A 21,593-nucleotide genomic window follows, 5' to 3' on the forward strand; every position below is an offset into this window, starting at 1 on the left:
TTGAGCACATCATTTATCACCTTTTATCCACCTCCCTCCCCTCTTCATTGTTTTCTTGGCCTTTAGAGTTGGAGCTGAGCTATCAAAAGATCAAGGACCACTTCAAAGTTCAAAGTTGATGGTTGGTTATGGACTTTTAAAGTTTAATACATATATAGTCAAAAGAAACTGCTGAGGTCCCTAAAGGTGTTATTGACATGATAGTGGTAAATTACTAAATTCACAAAGTTGTCATAGTTCCCATTGAATAGAAATCCAAGACTTTACCCCAAAATTGTTAGGAGAATGGTAAATTCACATGTTTTGACCAGTTTATGCTAATGACAATATTCTGTTTCTAGTATTACCTAATTTCCTGTTTGGGCCGTGTGACAAGTTTCAGAGGATAAAGTCCAATTCAGCGCCTGATATTGACATTACTAAAGGATGGAAGTTTCTACCTACTACTTTTATTGTAATTATATATAGCAATTTTTATTTATGGAACAAGATTTTGTGTAATTTATGAGTGCTGAATTTAATTTGAGCTGTAACATGCATATAGCGAGGCTTCTCTTCTTTCTCTCGTCAATGGTTGCAATCATAGTAGCTGGTGTTATGGCTTCTGTAACACCAGCCAACATGTTCACAGCTGTAAACACCACCAAACCTGGTTGTTCGCGGAAATGTGGTGAGTTAACCATACCTTACCCATTTGGCATTGAACCTAATTGCTCCCTTGATCATGGCTGGTTCACTGTAAAATGTAACACCTCCTACAATCCCCCAAGAGCTTTTCCAATGATTAGCCTTGGGTCAGGAAATTCAGAGATCTTGAATATAACCGAGAGCCAAATAATGATCCGGAATTCTCAGATAGCTTCTAAATGCTACAATTTACAGGGAAATGAGGTCTCAGGAAACCAAGGGAGCTTCGATATATATGACTCTCCCTTTACTTATTCAACCACAAACAAGCTGACAGTTGTTGGCTGTAATGATTATGCTGTAATTTCTGCTTCAACTGGGACCCTAACAAAGGGAAACCAATTCAATTTTAGAGCAGGTTGCCTAGCCTTGTGCTCCAACCCAGATGAGGTGATCCAAGGATCGTGTTCGGGTTTGGGTTGTTGCCAGACATCCTTCCCAGTAGGGCTGCAATCATCACAATTACTCTTTCAAGCCTGCAAAACCGCTCTATTGGTGGTGTCTCAGCTGTTCAGCCTTGTGGATATGCTTTTTTTGCTGGAATCGACAGCTTCAGTTTTCAAGGAGCCTCAGATTTGAATGGCACGGTGGTGAACCGAACAATACAGCAAGTCCCTCTTGTGCTTGATTGGTCTGTTGGAGTCAGTCCTTCAACTAGGCTTACTTGTGATGAAGCAAAACGAAATTTAACTACGTATCTTTGTCAGTTAAATACAGAGTGTATTGATTCTAATGCAGGCGGATATCGTTGCAACTGCCTTTCTGGCTACATGGGTAATCCCTATCTTGAACCAGGCTGCACAGGTTAGTGGCTGCAGGTTCCTGTTCTCCCCTTTATACAAGTATAACAAATCATCTTCAATCGAAACATTTTCTTTCTTGAGTCTTGACTAGACATTTTGCTTATCTCTAAATAGATGTTGATGAGTGCGCCGCTGGTTCAAATAGTCCATGTGCCATGGCTTGTCTTAACACTCCAGGGAGTTTTCGATGTTATTGCCCGAGTGGATATTCTGGTGATGGATATAAAAATGGGACAGGTGGTTGTATTAAGGTTCCTGATAGTTCATCATCTCTTGGGAAAATTATTCTAGGTAATTCTGAACTTGTTGATTTATGGAGAATATGTCAGCTATCCAACTTTTCAGTTAGTTCTTATATATTTGAATGGTTAAAGTAAGTTTGCTCACGAGATTGGCATTAAAAATGCATTGAAATATGATGCTCTTCTTCAAGGTCAATATCATTACTAATTAATTAATTTGGTAATTTCTGTTTTCTACGACGTATAGGACTGGGTATATCCTTAGGATCAATCCTTCTTCTCCTTGGTTGTTGGTCTTTGTATTCATTTGTCAAAAGAAGAAGGATAGTTAAGCAAAAGGCCAAGCACTTTGAGCGAAATGGTGGCTTATTGTTGCAACAACAAATGTCTTCTGATGAAAGTATTGTGGCAAGAATTAAAATCTTTTCTGTTGAAGAGTTGGAAAGAGCCACTGACGACTTCAATAAGGACAGAATACTTGGGCAAGGAGGCCAAGGTACAGTTTATAAAGGAATGTTGAGCGAAGGAAGGATTGTCGCCATAAAGAAGTCTAAAATGGTGGATGAAAATCGACTAGGAGAATTCATCAATGAAGTGGTTATCTTATCGCAAATCAATCATCGGAATATAGTTAAACTATTGGGATGCTGTTTGGAGACTGAAGTTCCACTGCTAGTTTATGAGTTCATTCCAAATGGAACTCTTTTTCATCATATTCATTACCCAAGTGAAGAGTTTTCAATCACATGGAGAATGCGCTTGCAAATTGCTTCTGATTCAGCCGGAGCACTTGCTTACTTACACTCGTCATCTTCTATTCCTATCCTTCACCGAGACATCAAATCCTCAAATATCCTTTTGGATGACAAGTACAGGGCAAAGCTATCAGATTTTGGAACTTCGAGATCTATTGCCCTGGATCAAACCCATGTAACTACTCGTGTTGTGGGAACGTTTGGTTATCTAGATCCAGAGTACTTTCAATCAAGCCAATACACTGAAAAGAGTGATGTTTACAGCTTTGGAGTGGTACTCATCGAGCTTCTAACAGGACAAAAAGCTATACGTAGTATCCTCGAAGAAGATAGAAGTTTGACATCTTGGTTCCTCTCACACATGGAAGATTCTCGTTTACTTGATATCATTGATACACAGCTCATACAAGAGGGATCAAAGGAAGAGTTTCAAAGTGTTGCTGATCTCGCAAAGAGGTGTTTAAACTTTGAAGGAAGGTACAGACCAACAATGAAAGAAGTTCTGCTTGAGATAGAAGCGGTTTTGGCACTTCATTTGCCACAGCAAGAAACTCAGAACACGGCCAGTACTCTCAGTGGTAAGGGAGCAGCTAAGCGTACACAAGATGGTCTTTCGTATTCTAGCACAATTTATATAGATAATAATTCTTTGAATTCTGCTGAATTAACTTTATTATTCAATCCCAGGTGATGATTCATGTTTTGCTTCTTTTGAATCCGTTAAAAAATTATGGAACTTTGGTATAATGATTAAGCATTTTTTTTTTCCTCGTATAATAAGGAGACAAGTATATAATATATATTAATCTATTGGTTATTGTATCTCATTACTACTTTGCAATTATGGAAGGCTTTTTTTTTTTTTTCCCTTTGTATCCATACGATCTGGGTAAACGACGCAATGTGTGATTGTAGATTTGTTCTTACATAAGGAAGTGTTCTCACATAAGGTAGATGTTATCTCAACAACTTTCCTTAGATATAAAATATTCGATTCTATGTAAAATTAGGAAAGAGGAAGTAGTTGATAGACTGATAGTAAAAGAGGGAAGATGAAAAAGCACTATGCCCGAGTACTCTTTGTTGATGAGGCTTTAGATTTCATTATAAAAAAAAAAAATAAAAAAAAATAAAAATTAAACTTTGCAGGCTCAAAAGAAGGGGGGACTTTAGAGGCACAATGGTGGGCAAATGCCCTGAGTGCTCTGTTTAAGAGGGAACTTATTTCATGATATAGATTTTCCCTCGTGGCTTATGAAGGAAACTTATTTCGAGTTAAGGTAAAACCAACACTAAGGCTCTATTCAGGTCCGCTCGTTCAAACACAAATTGAATCCTTCTCTTGATAAACTAATTTGTTATGACTTGCTACCATTCTACTACTCCATTCAATTCGTTTTAGGATAACTGACATTCTTTATGAACACGTAGTTTAAGAAAATAATAGGTGAAAATCATAAAATGAGTTGTTTAATGTAAAGTTAGTGGATTTAATTTATATCATTATAACAAAAAACATTTGATAGTGGAGAAAGTCTAGTGTAGTATATTAATTGAATAACGATAATCCTATGCAATTTATTTTAGCGTGTCAATTCTAAATTGGTCAAATATTTAGGTGATAGTAATAATGACTTAAGCTTATAAAGGCAATCTACATTGGACTTCAATGTCTAATAACTTAAAATATGTTGTCATTTTCTTAATGGTGATTTTGTAATTGTAACATCACTATATGAAATGATGTGGTCTTGTAGAACAAGAGTAGGTTTGGATAATGGTATATTCTTAAAAAGGAATGATATAGAGGGAAGCATATAAGGGCAATGTTGTCTATGTTGATATATACTTCATATATAATTTTGGGTTTTTCTAATGTATTTTACGAAGTATATTTAATTTTAATCTAATTTATTAGTCAAATTGAAATTAATTTGGGTTTTATTCAGACAGGATCTATTATGGGACATGTCAACCACAACTCAGGTTTGAATTTATGTTTAAATAAGACTAAATTATGATTGTATATTTGTATTATATACTGAATTATGAATTAAATATAATTTTTTTTTGACCATTTGCATTTGAGTGTTAGTGTAAAATAGACGTACATATGACATATTAGGATTTGATCTTTCCATACTTTGACTATGACTGAGTCATTTTTTCCTATAAATGGCAGATTTGCTTTAGGTGATCACAACAATCAAAAATTAAAATAATTATATGACTATGAAATGTTGCGTTTTTAAGTCATTTATCTTCACTAACCAAGCTAAGTTTTCTATGTTTATCATTAAAAATCATTTCAAAATGTTGTATTCATCAAATAAAACTCCAATACAGTACACTGCTGTACAAATAAATTAACAGAAAGCTATATTTTTTGGGTACCACTGCTGAAATTTGATGCATCATAACATCCTTATTATAGTTCTTCTTTAGAGTCATTGATTTTTGCCGAACTGAAATTAATTTAATTGAACTGATTTTATTTTATTTTACTGAATAGAACTTACTTTTTATTGATTATTATTTTCTTAAGGTGAACTAAACAGAGCCTACGTCTTAACTAAAAAAGAACGAAAGAAGTATTAAGCAAATTAAAAATGCTATTGGATTAATTAGTCACAATATACTCTGTATAAACTTTAAATTATCAATTTTTAATAGTTTTGTTAGTTATTAATAGACAATAAAAGATCTTAAACATCAAAGTTATATGTCGAAACAAGTATCCGATCAAACTGTATCACTTAAAATATAATAAAAAAGTAGAGGGAATACGTTAGAAGCAATATAGCTATGTGAAATTTTGTTAATTAATTGTGTTGAAATTATCAATTTTTGTAATTTTTACTTTCCGAGAATTAAAGATAGTAATAGTCGTATTTGTACATTTAAAAAAGTAAAACTATGTATGCAACAATTATCTGAACCTAATCTTCAGTGTCAATATATGTCATCCTGCAGGATTGAGTGTAACACTGGGATCGATACTTCTGTTTCTGGGTGGATGGTGGATAAATTCCTTAATCAAGAAAAGGAAGGTTGTCAAACAAAGAGCTAAATTCTATGAGAGAAATGGTGGATTGTTGCTGCACCAACAAATGTCTTCTGGTGACGGAGTTGTAGAGAGAACCAAAGTTTTCACAATTGAGGAGTTGGAGAAAGCCACTGACCACTTCAACGAAAATAGAATACTTGGACGAGGAGGCCATGGTACTGTCTATAAAGGAATGCTTGGTGAAGGAAGAAAAAAAAAGCGAAACTAGTGAAAGACAGCAATCTTGAGGTGTTCATTAATGAAGTGGTTTATCTTATCATTAATTAATCACAGGAATATTGTGAAGTTATTGGGATGTTGTTTGGAGACGGAAATTCCATTACTAGTTTATGAGTTTATAGTTTATACCCAATGGAACTCTTTTCCACCATATTCATTATCCGAGTGCAGAGTTCCAAATCACTTGGAAAATGCGCTTACAGATTGCTTCTGATTCAGCTGGAGCACTCGCGTATTTGCATTCATCATCATCTATTCCTATATTTCACAGAGACATCAAGTCTTCCAACATACTTTTGGATGACAAGTATAGAGCTAAATTATCAGATTTCGGCACCTCAAAATCAGTGGCGACTAATCAAACCCATGTAGCCACTGAAGTAATGGGAACATTTGGTTATTTAGATCCAGGGTACTTTCAATCTAGTCAGTTTACTGAAAAGAGTGACGTTTACAGTTTTGGTGTGGTTCTTGTCGAGCTTTTAACAGGACAAAAAGCAATACGCGCAATATCAGAAGAGGATCGAACTTTGACATCATGGTTTCTTTACCATATGGAAGACTCTAGTTTGCTTGATATTATATATTCTCAAATTCTACAAAAGAGTTTGAAGGGAGAGTTTCTCACAATTGGTAATCTCGCAAAGCGATGTTTAAACCTGTATGGAAAGAAAAGACCAGCCATGAAAGAAGTTTTGCAAGAGATAGAAGCTGTATTGTCAACTCCACTGTCTGCTGGAACAACATCCAAAGGTTTATACTACAATGACTTTACAAGTTATAGCACTTCCTATATGGAAAGCAGCTCTTCTAGCTCTGCTGAACCTTCTCTATAATTTAGTCGATAACATTTGGTAACAATACTTAAAAGATGCTCTCTACTTTGTTTCATGTAAAATTTAATTTTTGAAGAGCTACATTATGATTTTTTTTTTCTAGATTTTATGGGGTAATTCTCTGTTTCTCATTGTGAGAAACAAGTATTGTTTCTCATTGTGAGAAACAAGTATTGTTTCTCATGGGGTATGTGTCAAAATCTGGGGCTCCCACTCATGAGACACATACGCGGTCCCCACCAATGAAAAACATCATATTATTTTCCAAAATGTCATTATGAGAAACAAAAGTGTTTCTCATAATGAGGAACTAGGGCTCCCTCGATATTATGTTCCTGTCCATCCTGTTAATCTACAATATGATTTCTCTTTGACTCTTTGGTAAGTAGTGTAATAGCTATATCAAGAGATAAGCTCTCTACTATAGTACTATGTCTTCAACTCTACTATGTTTTCTTTTTCGTATGCGTTACATTCGTGCATAGGCAATCTGTAATTTGAGTTATATATGTTGTATTGGTAATGATTTTTTTATGCGGCTAAAATTGTTCCTCAAAAATCAATGGGCCATGAAAGGGTAGAGAAAAAAGGTTTTAATTAGCGGTCCCATGCTATATTTTATAACATGTCAGTTATTTTAGAACGGACGAAAATGGGAACTATGTCAGTTATTCTGGGACAGCAGGAGTAATATACATACTTTCTCTATTCTTTTATAGTTGGCATGTTTCCTGTATTATAACGTTTGTCAACACATAAGTTCAACGATTAATAGCTTTACTTATCAATAAGTGAAATTATAAAAAGTTGATAATATTAAAATATACATTGAGAGATTTGAGACGATTCAAACAAACTCTCATATGACTATGACTTTTCATAAGTACAAAAAAATAAATTTATGGATAGTGGTATAAGGTCCTGTTCACTTCACCTTAATTTTGCCGAATTGAAATTATTTTTATTGAATTAAAATTATTTTTACTGAAGAGAAATTATTATTACTGATTCCTTATTATAATTCTTCTTTAGAGTTACTGATTTTTGCTGAAATGATTTATTTTTTTTACTGAATAGAACTTACTTTTTATTGATTTATTATTTTCTTAAGGTGAACTAAACAGAGCCTAAGTCTTAACTAAAAAAGTACGAAAGAAGTATTAAACAAATTAAATATGCTATTGGATTAATTAGTCACAATATACTCTGTATAAACTTTAAATTATCAATTTTTAATAGTTTTTGTTAGTTATTAATAAAAGATCTTAAAGATCAAAGTTATATGTCGAAACAAGTGTCCGATCAAACTGTATCACTTAAAATATAATAAAAAAGTAGAGGGAATACGTTAGAAGCAATATAGCTGCGAGAAATTTTGTTAATTAATTGTGTTGATAATATCAATTTTTGTAATTTTTACTTACCGAGAATTAAAGATAGTAATTGTGTATTTGTACATTTAAAAAAGTAAAACTATGTATGCAACAATTATTTGAGAGTTGTGTTGTCATGTCACTATCTAGCTAGCCCTAGCCCGGTAGATAAGTAAGAAAACTAGGACTAGTACGAACATGAGAAAGTTGTTACTCATTTACTCCATGTCTCCATGATAACATGAGAAAGTTGTTACCCAAAATTCTCTTGTCGCCTTTGGATGCGACACGTATGTATGGTTTGTTGTTGCTGCTTGGTGGAATGATACAACAGATATTCGTTTGGGGTGCATGACTCTATGTGATGAAAAACAAGCAAAGAGTTTTGGTCTTGGTAAGAATAATGTATGCTCTGGGTATGGGTGTTGCAAGGCCTCCATTCCTGATGGAAATCATGAAATGACCATACTCAACATAATGGCTCGCAGTTTCGACAATCACACGTACGTGCAAAATTTCAACCCATGTAGTGTCGCATTTGTGGTCGCAAATGATGCTATGCCCACCAATATTGCAGACTATCTATCCCAAGACGTTACTTATTTCGAGAAGTTGCAGCTTCCTGTGGTTTACGATTGGTCGATTATTGGATCTGGATATTGTGCAACTGCGAAAGCTGATAAAGATTACATATGCAAGGGGAATAGTGAGTGCCTTGACGTTAACAGGGGATACCGCTGCCAATGCAAGCCTGGATATGAGGGGAATCCTTACCTTAATGATTGCCAAGGTATGTAATGCATTTTCTATCTTCCAGTAGAGTTACAAATAAGATTGGTATGTTTGTTATTGATATTGAAAATTAGGGGAGTAATGTTCGATGCATTTTTACATGTTAGATATTGATGAATGTGTGCAAAGCAATAAATGTACATTCCCAGCATATTGTGTCAACACACTTGGAAGTTATGCTTGCTTATGCCCGCGAGGTTACATCGCAGATGTTACAAATGGTCGTTGTATTTCTACTGATCAAAGTCGCCGATACAAACTGTTAATAGGTATTGTGTACGTTTGTCAGACTATAATTCTTGTTCATGCTTAGGCGCGTTGGTGATGGATTTACAATAACTAATGAAATTATCGAAGTTTTATTATAGGGGTGCGACATTTTACTATTTTAGATGGAACTTGTGAGATATCAAAAGGTTACGAAATAATCCCTCTTGGCCTAAAAGTTTCCTCCACAATCCTTTCAAGATTATTGTCTCTTTAAATTTGCATCATTCCATTTCTATTGAGACCACTATTTTACCCTCACAAACCATTTTTTTGGTCCCACTAATTTTTTCCCTCATTACTTTAATAAACCAAACTTAATAAAGTGAACAATTAATAGGATATGCCTTAATGGCTTAATCATAAAACAATTAAGGGATGGAGACATGGATGGAGTAACACTCACATGTTTTAAAAATGTTGTCGTGAACTGCAGGACTAAGTGTAACCTTAGGATTAATACTTTTGTTTCTCGTGGGCTGCTGGTTATATAAACTGGTCAAAAGAAGACAAGCTATCAAGCAAAAAGCTTTATATTTTGAGAAAAATGGCGGCTTGTTGTTACAACAACAACAAATGTCTTTAGGTCAAGGAGTTGTAGAAAGAACAAAAATCTTCACTATTGCTGAGCTACAAAAAGCCACTGATCAATTTAGTGAGGATAGAATTCTTGGACTAGGAGGCCATGGGACAGTCTATAAGGGAATGTTGGGGGAAGGAAAGATTGTCGCCGTGAAGAAGTCGAAGAGATTAGAGGAAAGCGAAATGAGGGAATTCATCAATGAAGTGGCCATCTTATCACAAATTAATAACAAGAATATTGTGAAGTTGTTAGGATGTTGTTTGGAGACTGAAGTCCCATTACTAGTTTTTGAGTTTATTCCTAACGGAACCCTTTTTCATCACATTCATTATCCAAGTGAAGAGTTTTCGATCACCTGGAAAATGCGTTTGCAGATTGCTTCTGACTCGGCTGGAGCACTAGCCTACTTGCATCATTTATCTTCAATTCCTATCTTTCACAGGGAGATCAAATCTTCGAACATACTTTTAGATGAAAAGTACAGGGGAAAGTTATCAGATTTTTGAACTTCAAGACTTGTGGCTACTGATCAAAGTCATGTAACTACTCGTGTTATGGGCACGTTTGGTTATTTGGATCCAGAGTACTTTCAATCTAACCAATTTACCGAAAAGAGTGATGTTTACAGTTTTGGTGTTGTCCTTGTTGAGCTTTTAACAGGACAAAAAGCAATACGTGCTATATCAGAACAAGATAGAAGTTTAACATCATGGTTCCTTTCCCATATGGAAAATTTGCGTCTGCTTGATATCATAGATTCCCTAGTCCTACAAGAAAATTGTAAAGAAGAGTTTCACACAGTTGCTAATTTGGCAAAGCAATGTTTAAACTTGGATGGAAAGAGAAGACCCTCCATGAAAGAAGTGCTACTCGAGATAGAGGCAGTTTTGTCATTTCATTTGCCACAAATGAATGAACCAAACTCGCCGAAACCTGATCAAGTGTTTGTTACCGGAGCAATCCAAGGTTCACTAAGCGATTGTGCTTCAAGTTCTAGCACATTTTATTTGGAAAGCAAGTCTTTTAAGTTCTGTTGAGGCTTCTCTTTTATTCAATCCTAGATGATGCGTGCATATATATATCTTCTATAATCTTGTAATCCATATCATATGTATAATTGAAGAACATTATCATGTATAAGCCTATTTCCTTTCCTTTTTTTTTATCCCCTCGCTCTTTCTTTTGAAGGGCCTAATTTTTGTTAATCACACACTCTCGTCGGAGCTGGCCGTATCCACCACGTCACTATATCTATAGTCCTATACGTACCAAGTCAACTATATCAAATGATTTCATGTAGGCTTGCACATGCTAGTAATATGTAAAAACTTCCACGAGTTCCACTATCATAATGTTCTAAAGTATTATACATAAATCTAGAAAAATTAAGTGCAAGCATTAATCTTGTTTGATTTATTATATGGAAGCTTCTTGAACACAGACATATACTCCACGTCTCTACCAAAACACCGGGGCAAGACGTTTGTTGGTAATAGGACATAGAAGTAGTAAATAAAATGGCAGTGGATTGAATTAAGATCATATCTAAACCTAATATCCGAATTTTTAGCCTAGGACTCACAATTGAAATCGGATCAAGATCATTATGCTATTTCTTACGAGTAGATATTTTTGAGATATTTTGGGACCCAATCTCTTTTTTTTGCTGCATTACTAGTTCTACACTATCCACCAAATTTCCTTATGCAACGTTAAGCACGTAAAATCCAACGCGAAGCAATTATTTGGAATAAAGAATATTATCATTCCATTCAAAAAGAAAAAAGTAAATATTATCATTGTCCCAACAAGTAGACCAGTATTAACTGGCAAAGTTACATCTTTTTTCCCTGCTTTATATTTAGTACTGTTAATAATAATGCATGCAATAATTGTTGAGATATTTGATCCATATGTTTTTCTAAACCACAAATGCGTTTCAACACTATTAAACTATTCTACGCTTAGACTACCCCCACACTGAAGTCTTCGTCAACGAGGTTTTGCTAAAAAATGCCATAATTTATTTTGAGTTGTTTGCTTGTTGCCATGTATCTCTCATGGCTTCTCCTATTACTCTCAATAATAAATGCTTTTTATAGATTTACTCTCAATTTTTTTGTTTAATTACCACCTACCAAATGGACTGTAATTATGCAAGGTTGATTATATTATATGCTCCATCCATTCCAAAATTAGGGCATATTTCATTTTTTTTTAATTTATTTATCGTTAATATTGTTAATTACACATTAAAAAATTATAAAAAGTTGATATTATAAAGCTATCCATTGAGATGTATCCAACTACATCTTACATTACATTTTTTTTATATATATATTAATAAGAATTTGTGGTAAAGTTTTTGATCATGAAAATGGTGATAGAATATAAAACTTATTTCCGAGTCTCAATCAAATCAGCTTAAAAGAACTTTTAGTTGAGTTGGTCCTTAATCATAATATAGCGTCTGTTGAGTCCCTTAGGTTTTGATTGATAGTTTTGAATGATGACAAACAGCTAAGGGAAACAGGTCTTTGAAAGTGTTCAATACAGTTGGGGGAACCAACTAAAATAGAACACTGTTTTCCTAGATAAGTTATTGATTATATGAGTTATCTATTGAACTAACTTATCTATATACAGGAAACAGTTAGATGATAAATGTGCTATGTACTGGTGGGGAACCAGTATGAACCGTTTCCTTGACTGCTATGCGGAAAAGCAGTCACATACTCTTTATTGTGCATTAACCATGTTACATGTGCAGTAGTTGAGTTGATTCCAAGACTTGGAGCATAGAAGCCTTTCGAAGATATTTCGAAGAAAGATTGTTTGCTCATAATAGAAGTATTCAAGGAAGATTCAAGTCTTGAAGATTACATGAAGAAAAGACGATTTATGCTTTAATATGTTATCTAGGTTTTCATGTAATATGCTCCGTAGTATGCTTGCATGTTTGGGTTATATAAGTGCTTAAAAGTATATTGAAGTATGATATGAAATCTGGTACAAAGTTGGAACAGGTTTCATAACATGTTTCAATTCAGGGAACCAGGTCGGGGAACCAGGTTCACTGTACGAAATATTCGAGCTGCCGTTTTGGAAAAAGATTTTACAAAAAGATTTTTTTTCGAAAAGATTATTTTGAAAATATTTTGTGCAGCTGGAAATAAGATGAAATATTCTTGGTTACCTAAAAACTAGGAGTATTTATCTTAATTGATTCTATCTTTGTGATTAAATCAAATAAGATAAATACTTTCCTAAAATTACAATATATCTTATTCTCTAAGATTGTGTGATTTAAGGAAACTAGGTTTTAGGAATCTAAGCTTATATAAACTCATCTTATTTCACATATTTCGTGTGCCTCTCCAGAAATTAAAAAGAGCAATTATTTGAGAGCATATACTTAAGCACTAATCCCATTCATCAAGTCATATACAAGAGCATTCTAGTACAAAAACATTTTCTCTTAATTAGCTTCGTAGAAGTGAGATCAAAGGAGAGTTCTTGATTCTTGTATTGAGTCTTTAACAAAGGGGTTAAAGGCTGGGTGAGTGTTTGTGAGTTCAAACACATTGGGCTTACGAGTGTAAGTCGAGAGCACACTCGGAGTAGAGTGTGGGGTAGACTGGTTCCCGGAGTAGGGAAACAGTAGAGTGTTCTTTGTCTTTGTTTTTCGGAGTAGATTAATAAAGGACTTAGGATAGGAGGACGTAGGCCTAAGTTGGCTGAACCTCGTTAAATTTGTTGTGTTCTTTATTGCTTTGTTTTATTCCGCTGCATAAGGGAACCAACACAACTGGTTCCTTACACATAATCCGAAAAGAAGCAAAAATCGCTAACGATTACTTAACACTCAATTCACCCCCCCCTCTTGAGTGCCCATTGAACCTTCAATTGGTATCAGAGCCTAAGCTTCTCGAAAGAGTAACATCTAGAGGAGTTAAGAATGAGTACTCAAGAATTAAGTGCAATCGGTTATGACAACAAGTCACCCAAGTTTAATGGAAATAATTATGCTTGGTGGAAGAACAGGATCCAGAATGTTATCATGGGTATTGATTATGAATGCTGGCTCGTAGTTAAAAATGGTCCTAATATCATTCTCAAGACAGATGTTGAGGGGAACCAGGTTCCCAAGAAAGATAGCGAATTGGTCACTGCTGATCACAAGTTGCTGGAGAAGAATGCTAAGGCAATGTCAATACTACAACAAGCAATAGGTGAGACCGAAACAAATCGTATATCTGGCTGCAGTAGTGCTAAGGAGATATGGGACACCCTTGAACTTGCGTTTGAGGGAACCAGTGAGGTAAAACGGTCTAAAATTGATTTAATCATGTCTAAATATGAATTGTTTGCCATGAATAAAAATGAAAAAATCAATGATTGCTTTCGTAGGTTTATGACTATTGTAAATGATCTTAGATCTCTTGGTAAAAATTTATCTGACGAGGATCTTGTGAGAAAATTATTGCGTAGTTTAACAGATGCATGGACAGCCAAGGTAACAGCAGTATACGAAGCAAAGGATCTGTCTACCTTGTCTCTGGAACAGCTGATTGGTTCCCTTATGACTCATGAGATGCTGATTGACTCTAAGTCTGAGAAGGAACCAGCAAGAGGCATGGCGCTTAAGGGAACAGTAGAAGATGATGAAGATGAAATTAGCATGATTGCAAAAAGATTTGAGAGATCTCTTCGAGATCAAAGAAAGAATTTCAAAGGTAAGCATTTTAAAAACTATAAAAAATCTAACTCTAATTCTTCTTCTACAGGATGTTTCAAGTGTGGAGAAAAAGGACATCTTATTCGAGATTGTCCTAAGTGGAATGACAAACAGTCTAAATCCGGAGATAAACAAGCATACAAGAATGCCATGATAGCTTCCATGTGGGGAGACTCTGACTCAGGGTCAGATGAAGAAGAAGGATCACCCAACTCAGATGTTTGCCTAACTGCCTTTACAAACATCAAGGAAAACAACACTGGTCCAGGAACCAGAGGGGGAACCAGTACATTCAACAAATGCTTTATGGCAAAGAAGGATGTACTACATGAACGCAAGGTAAGCTTAGAGCAAATTAGAGAAGATATGCATGAATATGATAGAGAAAATATGCTTGCTTGTATTGATTCCTTACTAGATGAATGCTATAAATTAAGTGAAACATACATAATTTGCAAAAGAGAATTAAAAGAAAAAAGTGGTGAATGTAATATTGCTATTGCTAGCTGTGATCATCTAGAAGGAGTCTGTTATGAACTAAAAAATCAAGTAGCAGAACTAGAGGTTGAATTAGACAAGTGTAAAGTGGAACTAGAAAAGGAAAGATCGTTTGAACCAATTGATGGTGAAGAGGATCTGACCTCCTGGTTCCCTAGAGACTTATCAACCACTAGTGATACTCTTGATTTTTCAGTAGCTATAAGTAAAGCAAATTCATGTACTAGAACTTCCTTGTTGAAGGCCTTTGAAACATTGGCTTACAACCTGGAAAATTCTCACAAGGAAATTGCTTCACTTAAAGCTGCACAGTTCACTGTTTCCCCTACAGGTACCAGTGTAGATGTCAGTAATATGATTGATAAGTATGAAAGTAATATTTGTGATTTGCATGCGGAAATCAATCAACTGAAAAAGGACAAGCAACCAGTGGTTGTTGACATGTCTATTGACCGTATGGTTTCAAAGCTTAATCTACAATTCGAAGCTTTAAAAAGTAACTTTGATTTTCTTAAAGAGAAAAACGAATTGTTGACTAAGACACTTGAAACCAGAGAAAAAGAACTTAATGATAGTCATAGACATGTGGACAAATTATTGAATGCTCAAAAATCCTTAAATTACCTGACTTCATCAAGAGGAAACAGAGGAAAAGTTGGTCTCGGTTATACTAGACAGAGAACCAGGACTAACTGGTCTCCCAGAGAAACCACCTGGATCAAAGAATATCAGCGAGGTAAGTATGTCATGACTAAAGAGATGCATGTGTGTTTTCATTGTGGTAAGAATGGACATAAGATACATGAATGCCCAGCTAAGAAAATTAATGCTAATAAGAACAACAAGGGTGTAAAGTATGTTTGGAGAAGAAAGGATCAACAAGTTGTTAATGTTTTTGAAAAGGGACCCAAGTGTGTTTGGGTTCCTAAAACTAATGTTTGATTTGATCTTGCAGGCTAGAGTGAAGGGAGACACCTATTGGTATTTGGACAGTGGTTGCTCAAGACACATGTCCGGGGATAAAGATCAATTCCTTTCACTAGTGGCCTTTGATGGAGGAAGTGTCACCTTTGGGGATAACAGCAAGGGAACCATCACTGGTTTAGGTAAGGTTGGTAAGACACTTTCTAACGCAATAGATGATGTTTATTATGTTGAAGGCTTGCAACATAATCTCTTGAGTATTTCTTAATTATGTGACAAAGGTAATAGAGTTGAGTTTCAAGCCAACCTATGTCACATAGTTAACTACAAACAGGAGAACTTGTATGTGAGGGAACCAGGAAGCATGATGTTTACATCACCTTCTTAGATAAAATCCCTCAAGACAAGTCCATCTGTTTGAGAGCTGTTTCTGACAATAATCAATGGATTTGGCATAAGAGGTTTGGACATGCTAGCCTAACACTTCTAAACAAACTTAAAATACGTGACTTAGTTGTAGGCCTTCCTAACATTAAGTATGAAGCTGATAAAGTTTGTTCTGAATGTGTAAGGGGGAAACAGGTCAAAATTTCTTTTAAGCCTAAAACTATTATGAGTACCAGCAGACCCTTCGAACTTGTACATATTGACTTGTGTGGTCCCATGAGAGTACAAAGTCGAAGAGGTCATAGATATGTCTGTGTTATGGTTGATGATTATTCTAGGTACACTTGGGTAATGATGTTACACACAAAGGATGAAACGTTTGAAGAATGGGTAACATTGGTGAAACAAGTGGAGAACCAGCTCACCCACAAGCTGGTCTCGGTAAGATCAGACCATGGTACTGAATTTGATAATGCTAACTTTATTGATTATTGTAGGGAACATGGAGTTAATCACAACTTCTCAGCCCCTAGTACACCTCAACAAAATGGTGTTGTAGAAAGGAAGAATAGAACTCTTGAGGAGATGGCGAGGACGATGCTCATTGAGAGTGGTCTCCCAAAGAGTTTTTGGGGAGAAGTTGTTGACACTGCTTGCTATATATTGAATAGAGGTCTCATTAGACCAAAGTTAAATAAGACTCCCTATGAACTTCTTAAAGGTCGAAAGCCCAACATCACATACTTTCGTGTCTTTGGATGTAAATGTTATGTGCATAATAATGGGAAGAATCAACTTGATAAGTTTGATCCTAGAAGTGATGAGGGAATCTTTCTTGGATACTCTTCTCACAGCAAAGCATATAGAGTCTTCAATAAAAGGACTCTTTGTGTTGAGGAGAGTGTCCATGTCATTTTTGATGAATTTAACATGTCTTCTGAGATTGCGCAGGTACAACCTGATGAAGTGATTGGATTGATGGATTTCACGGGGAACCAGTATACTGGTCCCACGGATGAAGTGCAAGCAGATCTAGGCCTACCAAATACTCCACCAGATGATAATGATGAAGTGCCTAGAGAAGAAAATGAAGATAATGAGGACTCTGAAGGGGAACCAAGTCCTGATGGTTCCTCAAATAATAGACAGGTAATGAGTTCAGGGGGAACAGAAGAAGGTACCACCCCTGAACCTGAGGTAAGTAATGATAGAGGAAACAACATGAATGTGAATCCTCCTGGCTCCTCAGAAGAAGGAGAGATCCATGAACATGCTGGTTCCCAACTTAATGAGAAAGCACAAAACAGTCTTAATTTTAAAAGTTATAGATATCAATCTTCTCATCCCACTGATCAAATAATTAGTGATATAAATAAGGGGATTCAAACGAGAACAAATGTTTTTCAAAAATTTTGTGCTTTCTATTCTTTCCTGTCTAATGTAGAGCCTACTGACTATAAAATGGCATTGACTGATCCTGATTGGGTACTAGCTATGCAAGATGAGTTAAATCAGTTTCAGAGGAACCAGGTTTGGCACCTGGTTCCCCGTCCCAAGGAAAGATCAGTCATTGGCACTAGATGGGTCTTTAGATACAAGTTAGATGACCTTGGTACTATAGTCAGAAACAAAGCAAGGCTAGTGGTGCAAGGGTACAATCAACAAGAAGGAATTGACTATGATGAGACGTTTGCACCAGTAGCTAGGCTAGAGGCTATTAGGATTTTAATTGCTTATGCTGCTCACATGAATTTTAAGCTGTTTCAGATGGATGTAAAGACTGCCTTCCTCAATGGATATTTAAAGGAAGAAGTATATGTGGAGCAGCCACCTGGTTTTGAAGATGCACTGTTTCCCCAACATGTGTACAAGTTGGACAAAGCATTATATGGGTTGAAACAAGCTCCGAGGGCTTGGTATGAAAGATTGTCCAATTTCTTGATGGCAAATGATTACAAGAGGGGAACAGTAGACAAGACCTTGTTCATAAGAACCAGGGGGAAACACTTGATTGTAGTACAAATTTATGTTGATGATATTTTATTTGGTGCTACTAATCAGGTTTTATGTGATGAATTTGCTAATCTTATGCAGAGTGAATTTGAAATGAGCATGATGGGAGAACTAGGATTCTTCCTAGGGCTGCAGATTAAGCAAATGGATGATGGAATAATGATCCATCAACAAAAGTACTTAAAAGAGTTGCTGAAAAAATTCGGCATGGAGAACAGCAAAGCTTATGATACACCTGTTCCCCCATCTACAAAATTAGATGCTGATCTTAAGGGAAAAGATGTTGAAGCTTCTCTTTATAGAAGAATGATAGGTTCTCTACTTTACCTAACAGCTAGTAGACCTGACATTGTGTTTTCTGTTGGTTTGTGTGCTAGGTTTCAAAGCAATCCAAAGGAATCTCACTTGAAGGCTGTTAGAAGGATACTTAGGTATCTTGTAGGAACAGCAAATCTGGGATTGTGGTACCCCAAAGGCAGTACCATTGATCTTATTGGATACACAGATGCAGATTATGCTAATTTCTTAGTTGATAGAAAGAGCACATCAGGTATGGCACACTTTCTTGGCTCTTGTCTAATTTCATGGGGTTCTAAAAAGCAAAATTCAGTGGCCCTATCCACAGCAGAGTCTGAATATATAGCTGCAGCTTCATGATGTTCCCAGCTACTGTGGATAAGGAACCAGCTGAAAGATTTTGGTGTTATTTATAAAAGTGTTCCTATTTTTTGTGATAACACTAGTGCAATCAATATTTCAAAGAATCCTGTGCAACACTCCAAGACAAAACACATTGAAATAAGACACCATTTTTTAAGAGACAATGTGGAAAAAGGATTGGTGGAGATGTTGTTTTGTAAAAGTGAAGATCAAATTGCTGATATCTTCACAAAGCCTTTGTGTAGAGAGTCTTTTTGTAGGTTAAGAGTCCTTTTAGGTCTAGTTAGATTTTAGGTATTGGCTTCAATTACTTCCTTCAATGATTGGTTAGAATGGTATTCTCTTGTATAGTGTGTGTACATACTTATGTTGATATCTTTCAAGTGTTGTGTAGATGGTTCAAAATCTCAAAAGGATTGAGAATCATTGTTGTAAGAAACAGGTGAAATCAGGCTGAATTGCCAGAAACAGCGTGACATGGTTCTATACAGGTACCAGCAAAGGGAAACAGCAGACCAGCTCTGATATGTCATCCGATAATATCTTTTATTTTCGGAAGATTACTATAAGATATTTCCTTTTGGAAGGAATTTATCTTATTTCAGTTATTTAATCCCATATAAAAGGCAAACATATCATATGCCTTATTTATAGTTGGTTGAGATAATTATGGTAAAAGATAATTACCAAATTTTTGATTTCAATTTAAAAATATCCTTTACAGTTGCTTTTTATTGGCTCAACTAACTCTTTTCTTTCCTTCTTCTCTCTTTGTGCTTCATTGTTAAAAATATACACTAACCCTTTGTGCAGATCATCAATCATCATCACTCGAAATTCTCTTTCTCTCTCTCGTATGCTTTAAATTCATCATTGTTCATTCGGTTACTGTTCACTCAAGGAACCAGCTCAGTCTCAGGGGGAACATCAGAAGGAAGCTCAAATGTCCTTAAGCCCGAAGTTGGAGGAAATTCGAAAAGTCAGAGTGAAGAGGATGAAATAGAGATTGTTGGTTACAATGAGGAGACACTCATTGTTAAGACCATGGTACGAAGTAGAGTAACTCAATCTTCATTAAAGAAGTTCACTGAGAAGGTGTAGGAGGAACAGTCCATTAATTCTCTTCCGGAAACCAAGAGAAAAAGGGTACCAGCAAGAACCTTTCACACCACAAAAGGGTGGAGGTCTTTGCTTGATTGATGTGATGCTAGTCTTGTACTCGTTATGCAACAAGGAGAACTTTATGAATAAGTGCGGATCTCTCATGATTTATAAAAAAAAAAAAAAAAAAAAAAAAAAAAAAATAGAGGAACCAGCAGGTCAGGAAGTGGTTTTGAAACAGATTGGGGAATCACAAGAATATGCTTAGTAATATAATGATTTTGGTTTAAGCAGAGCATGGTGACAAGGATGAAGAGGAATCAGATGATAATACAGAAGATGTTGCAAAGTTCGAGGAGGAGGAAGGGAACGAGAATGATGATGAGGAGTGATGTTGTTTCTGTTCTTGTTTCCTCACCCTCATGTTTATTCTAAAATAACTGATTTTGTTGGTCTGTCTACTTCTCTCCATTCCATGAACTTTCTTTTTGGATGGATTTGGGCTTCTTTGGTTGAACTTTGTTGGCTTGTATGAACTACTAACTCTGCTATGGTATGAACTGTTTGACTAATCTCTTTTTGCAGCATAATTCTTGAATGGTGGTTGATGCCATTGTATGGATAAGCACATTAACTTGTGCACATTGCTTTTACTTGTGGATACTTTTTAATGATGCCAAAAGGGGGAAGTAGTTTGAAGTTGAAGCCTAAGGTTTAGCTAGTTTAGATTGAGTCAGTTTGAGGTTTAGCTAGTTTAGATTGAGTCAGTTTGAGTCTTTTTGTTTCGTATTTTCTATTTTCTGTTTAGGGGACCAGTTAGCCTAACTGACTTGTTCCAAAGAGTTTTGAGTCCTTGAAGTTTTTGACGGTTTTCTTTTTGAGCATGTCCACAGGTTCAAGAACTTCAAGAGTTTGTCATCATCAAAAAGGGGGAATTTGTTGAGTCCCTTAGGTTTTGATTGATAGTTTTGAATGATGACAAACAGCTAAGGGAAACAGGTCTTTGAAAGTGTTCAATACAGTTGGGGGAACCAACTAAAATAGAACACTGTTTTCCTAGATAAGTTATTGATTATATGAGTTATCTATTGAACTAACTTATCTATATACAGGAAACAGTTAGATGATAAATGTGCTATGTACTGGTGGGGAACCAGTATGAACCGTTTCCTTGACTGCTATGCGGAAAAGCAGTCACATACTCTTTATTGTGCATTAACCATGTTACATGTGCAGTAGTTGAGTTGATTCCAAGACTTGGAGCATAGAAGCCTTTCGAAGATATTTCGAAGAAAGATTGTTTGCTCATAATAGAAGTATTCAAGGAAGATTCAAGTCTTGAAGATTACATGAAGAAAAGACGATTTATGCTTTAATATGTTATCTAGGTTTTCATGTAATATGCTCCGTAGTATGCTTGCATGTTTGGGTTATATAAGTGCTTAAAAGTATATTGAAGTATGATATGAAATCTGGTACAAAGTTGGAACAGGTTTCATAACATGTTTCAATTCAGGGAACCAGGTCGGGGAACCAGGTTCACTGTACGAAATATTCGAGCTGCCGTTTTGGAAAAAGATTTTACAAAAAGATTTTTTTTCGAAAAGATTATTTTGAAAAAATTTTGTGCAGCTGGAAATAAGATGAA

General features: G+C 35.5%; 1 protein-coding gene and 2 pseudogenes across 1 annotated transcript; all 3 read left to right on the top strand.

Annotated features, from left to right (window-relative positions):
• The first annotated feature begins 489 nt into the window (after positions 1–489).
• On the top strand, positions 490–3,332 carry LOC110736445 (annotated as a pseudogene).
• Positions 3,333–5,964: 2,632 nt separating this feature from the next.
• Positions 5,965–6,609, top strand: LOC110737221 (wall-associated receptor kinase-like 2). The gene has a single exon (XM_021917589.1). It carries the CDS (start codon positions 5,965–5,967, stop codon positions 6,607–6,609), a length of 645 nt encoding a protein of 214 aa, XP_021773281.1.
• A 1,713-nt stretch (positions 6,610–8,322) lies between these two features.
• On the top strand, positions 8,323–11,000 carry LOC110736450 (annotated as a pseudogene).
• Positions 11,001–21,593: the final 10,593 nt, after the last annotated feature.

Source organism: Chenopodium quinoa, unplaced genomic scaffold, assembly GCF_001683475.1.
Source record: "Chenopodium quinoa cultivar QQ74 unplaced genomic scaffold, ASM168347v1, whole genome shotgun sequence".
Classification (NCBI taxonomy): domain Eukaryota; kingdom Viridiplantae; phylum Streptophyta; class Magnoliopsida; order Caryophyllales; family Amaranthaceae; genus Chenopodium; species Chenopodium quinoa.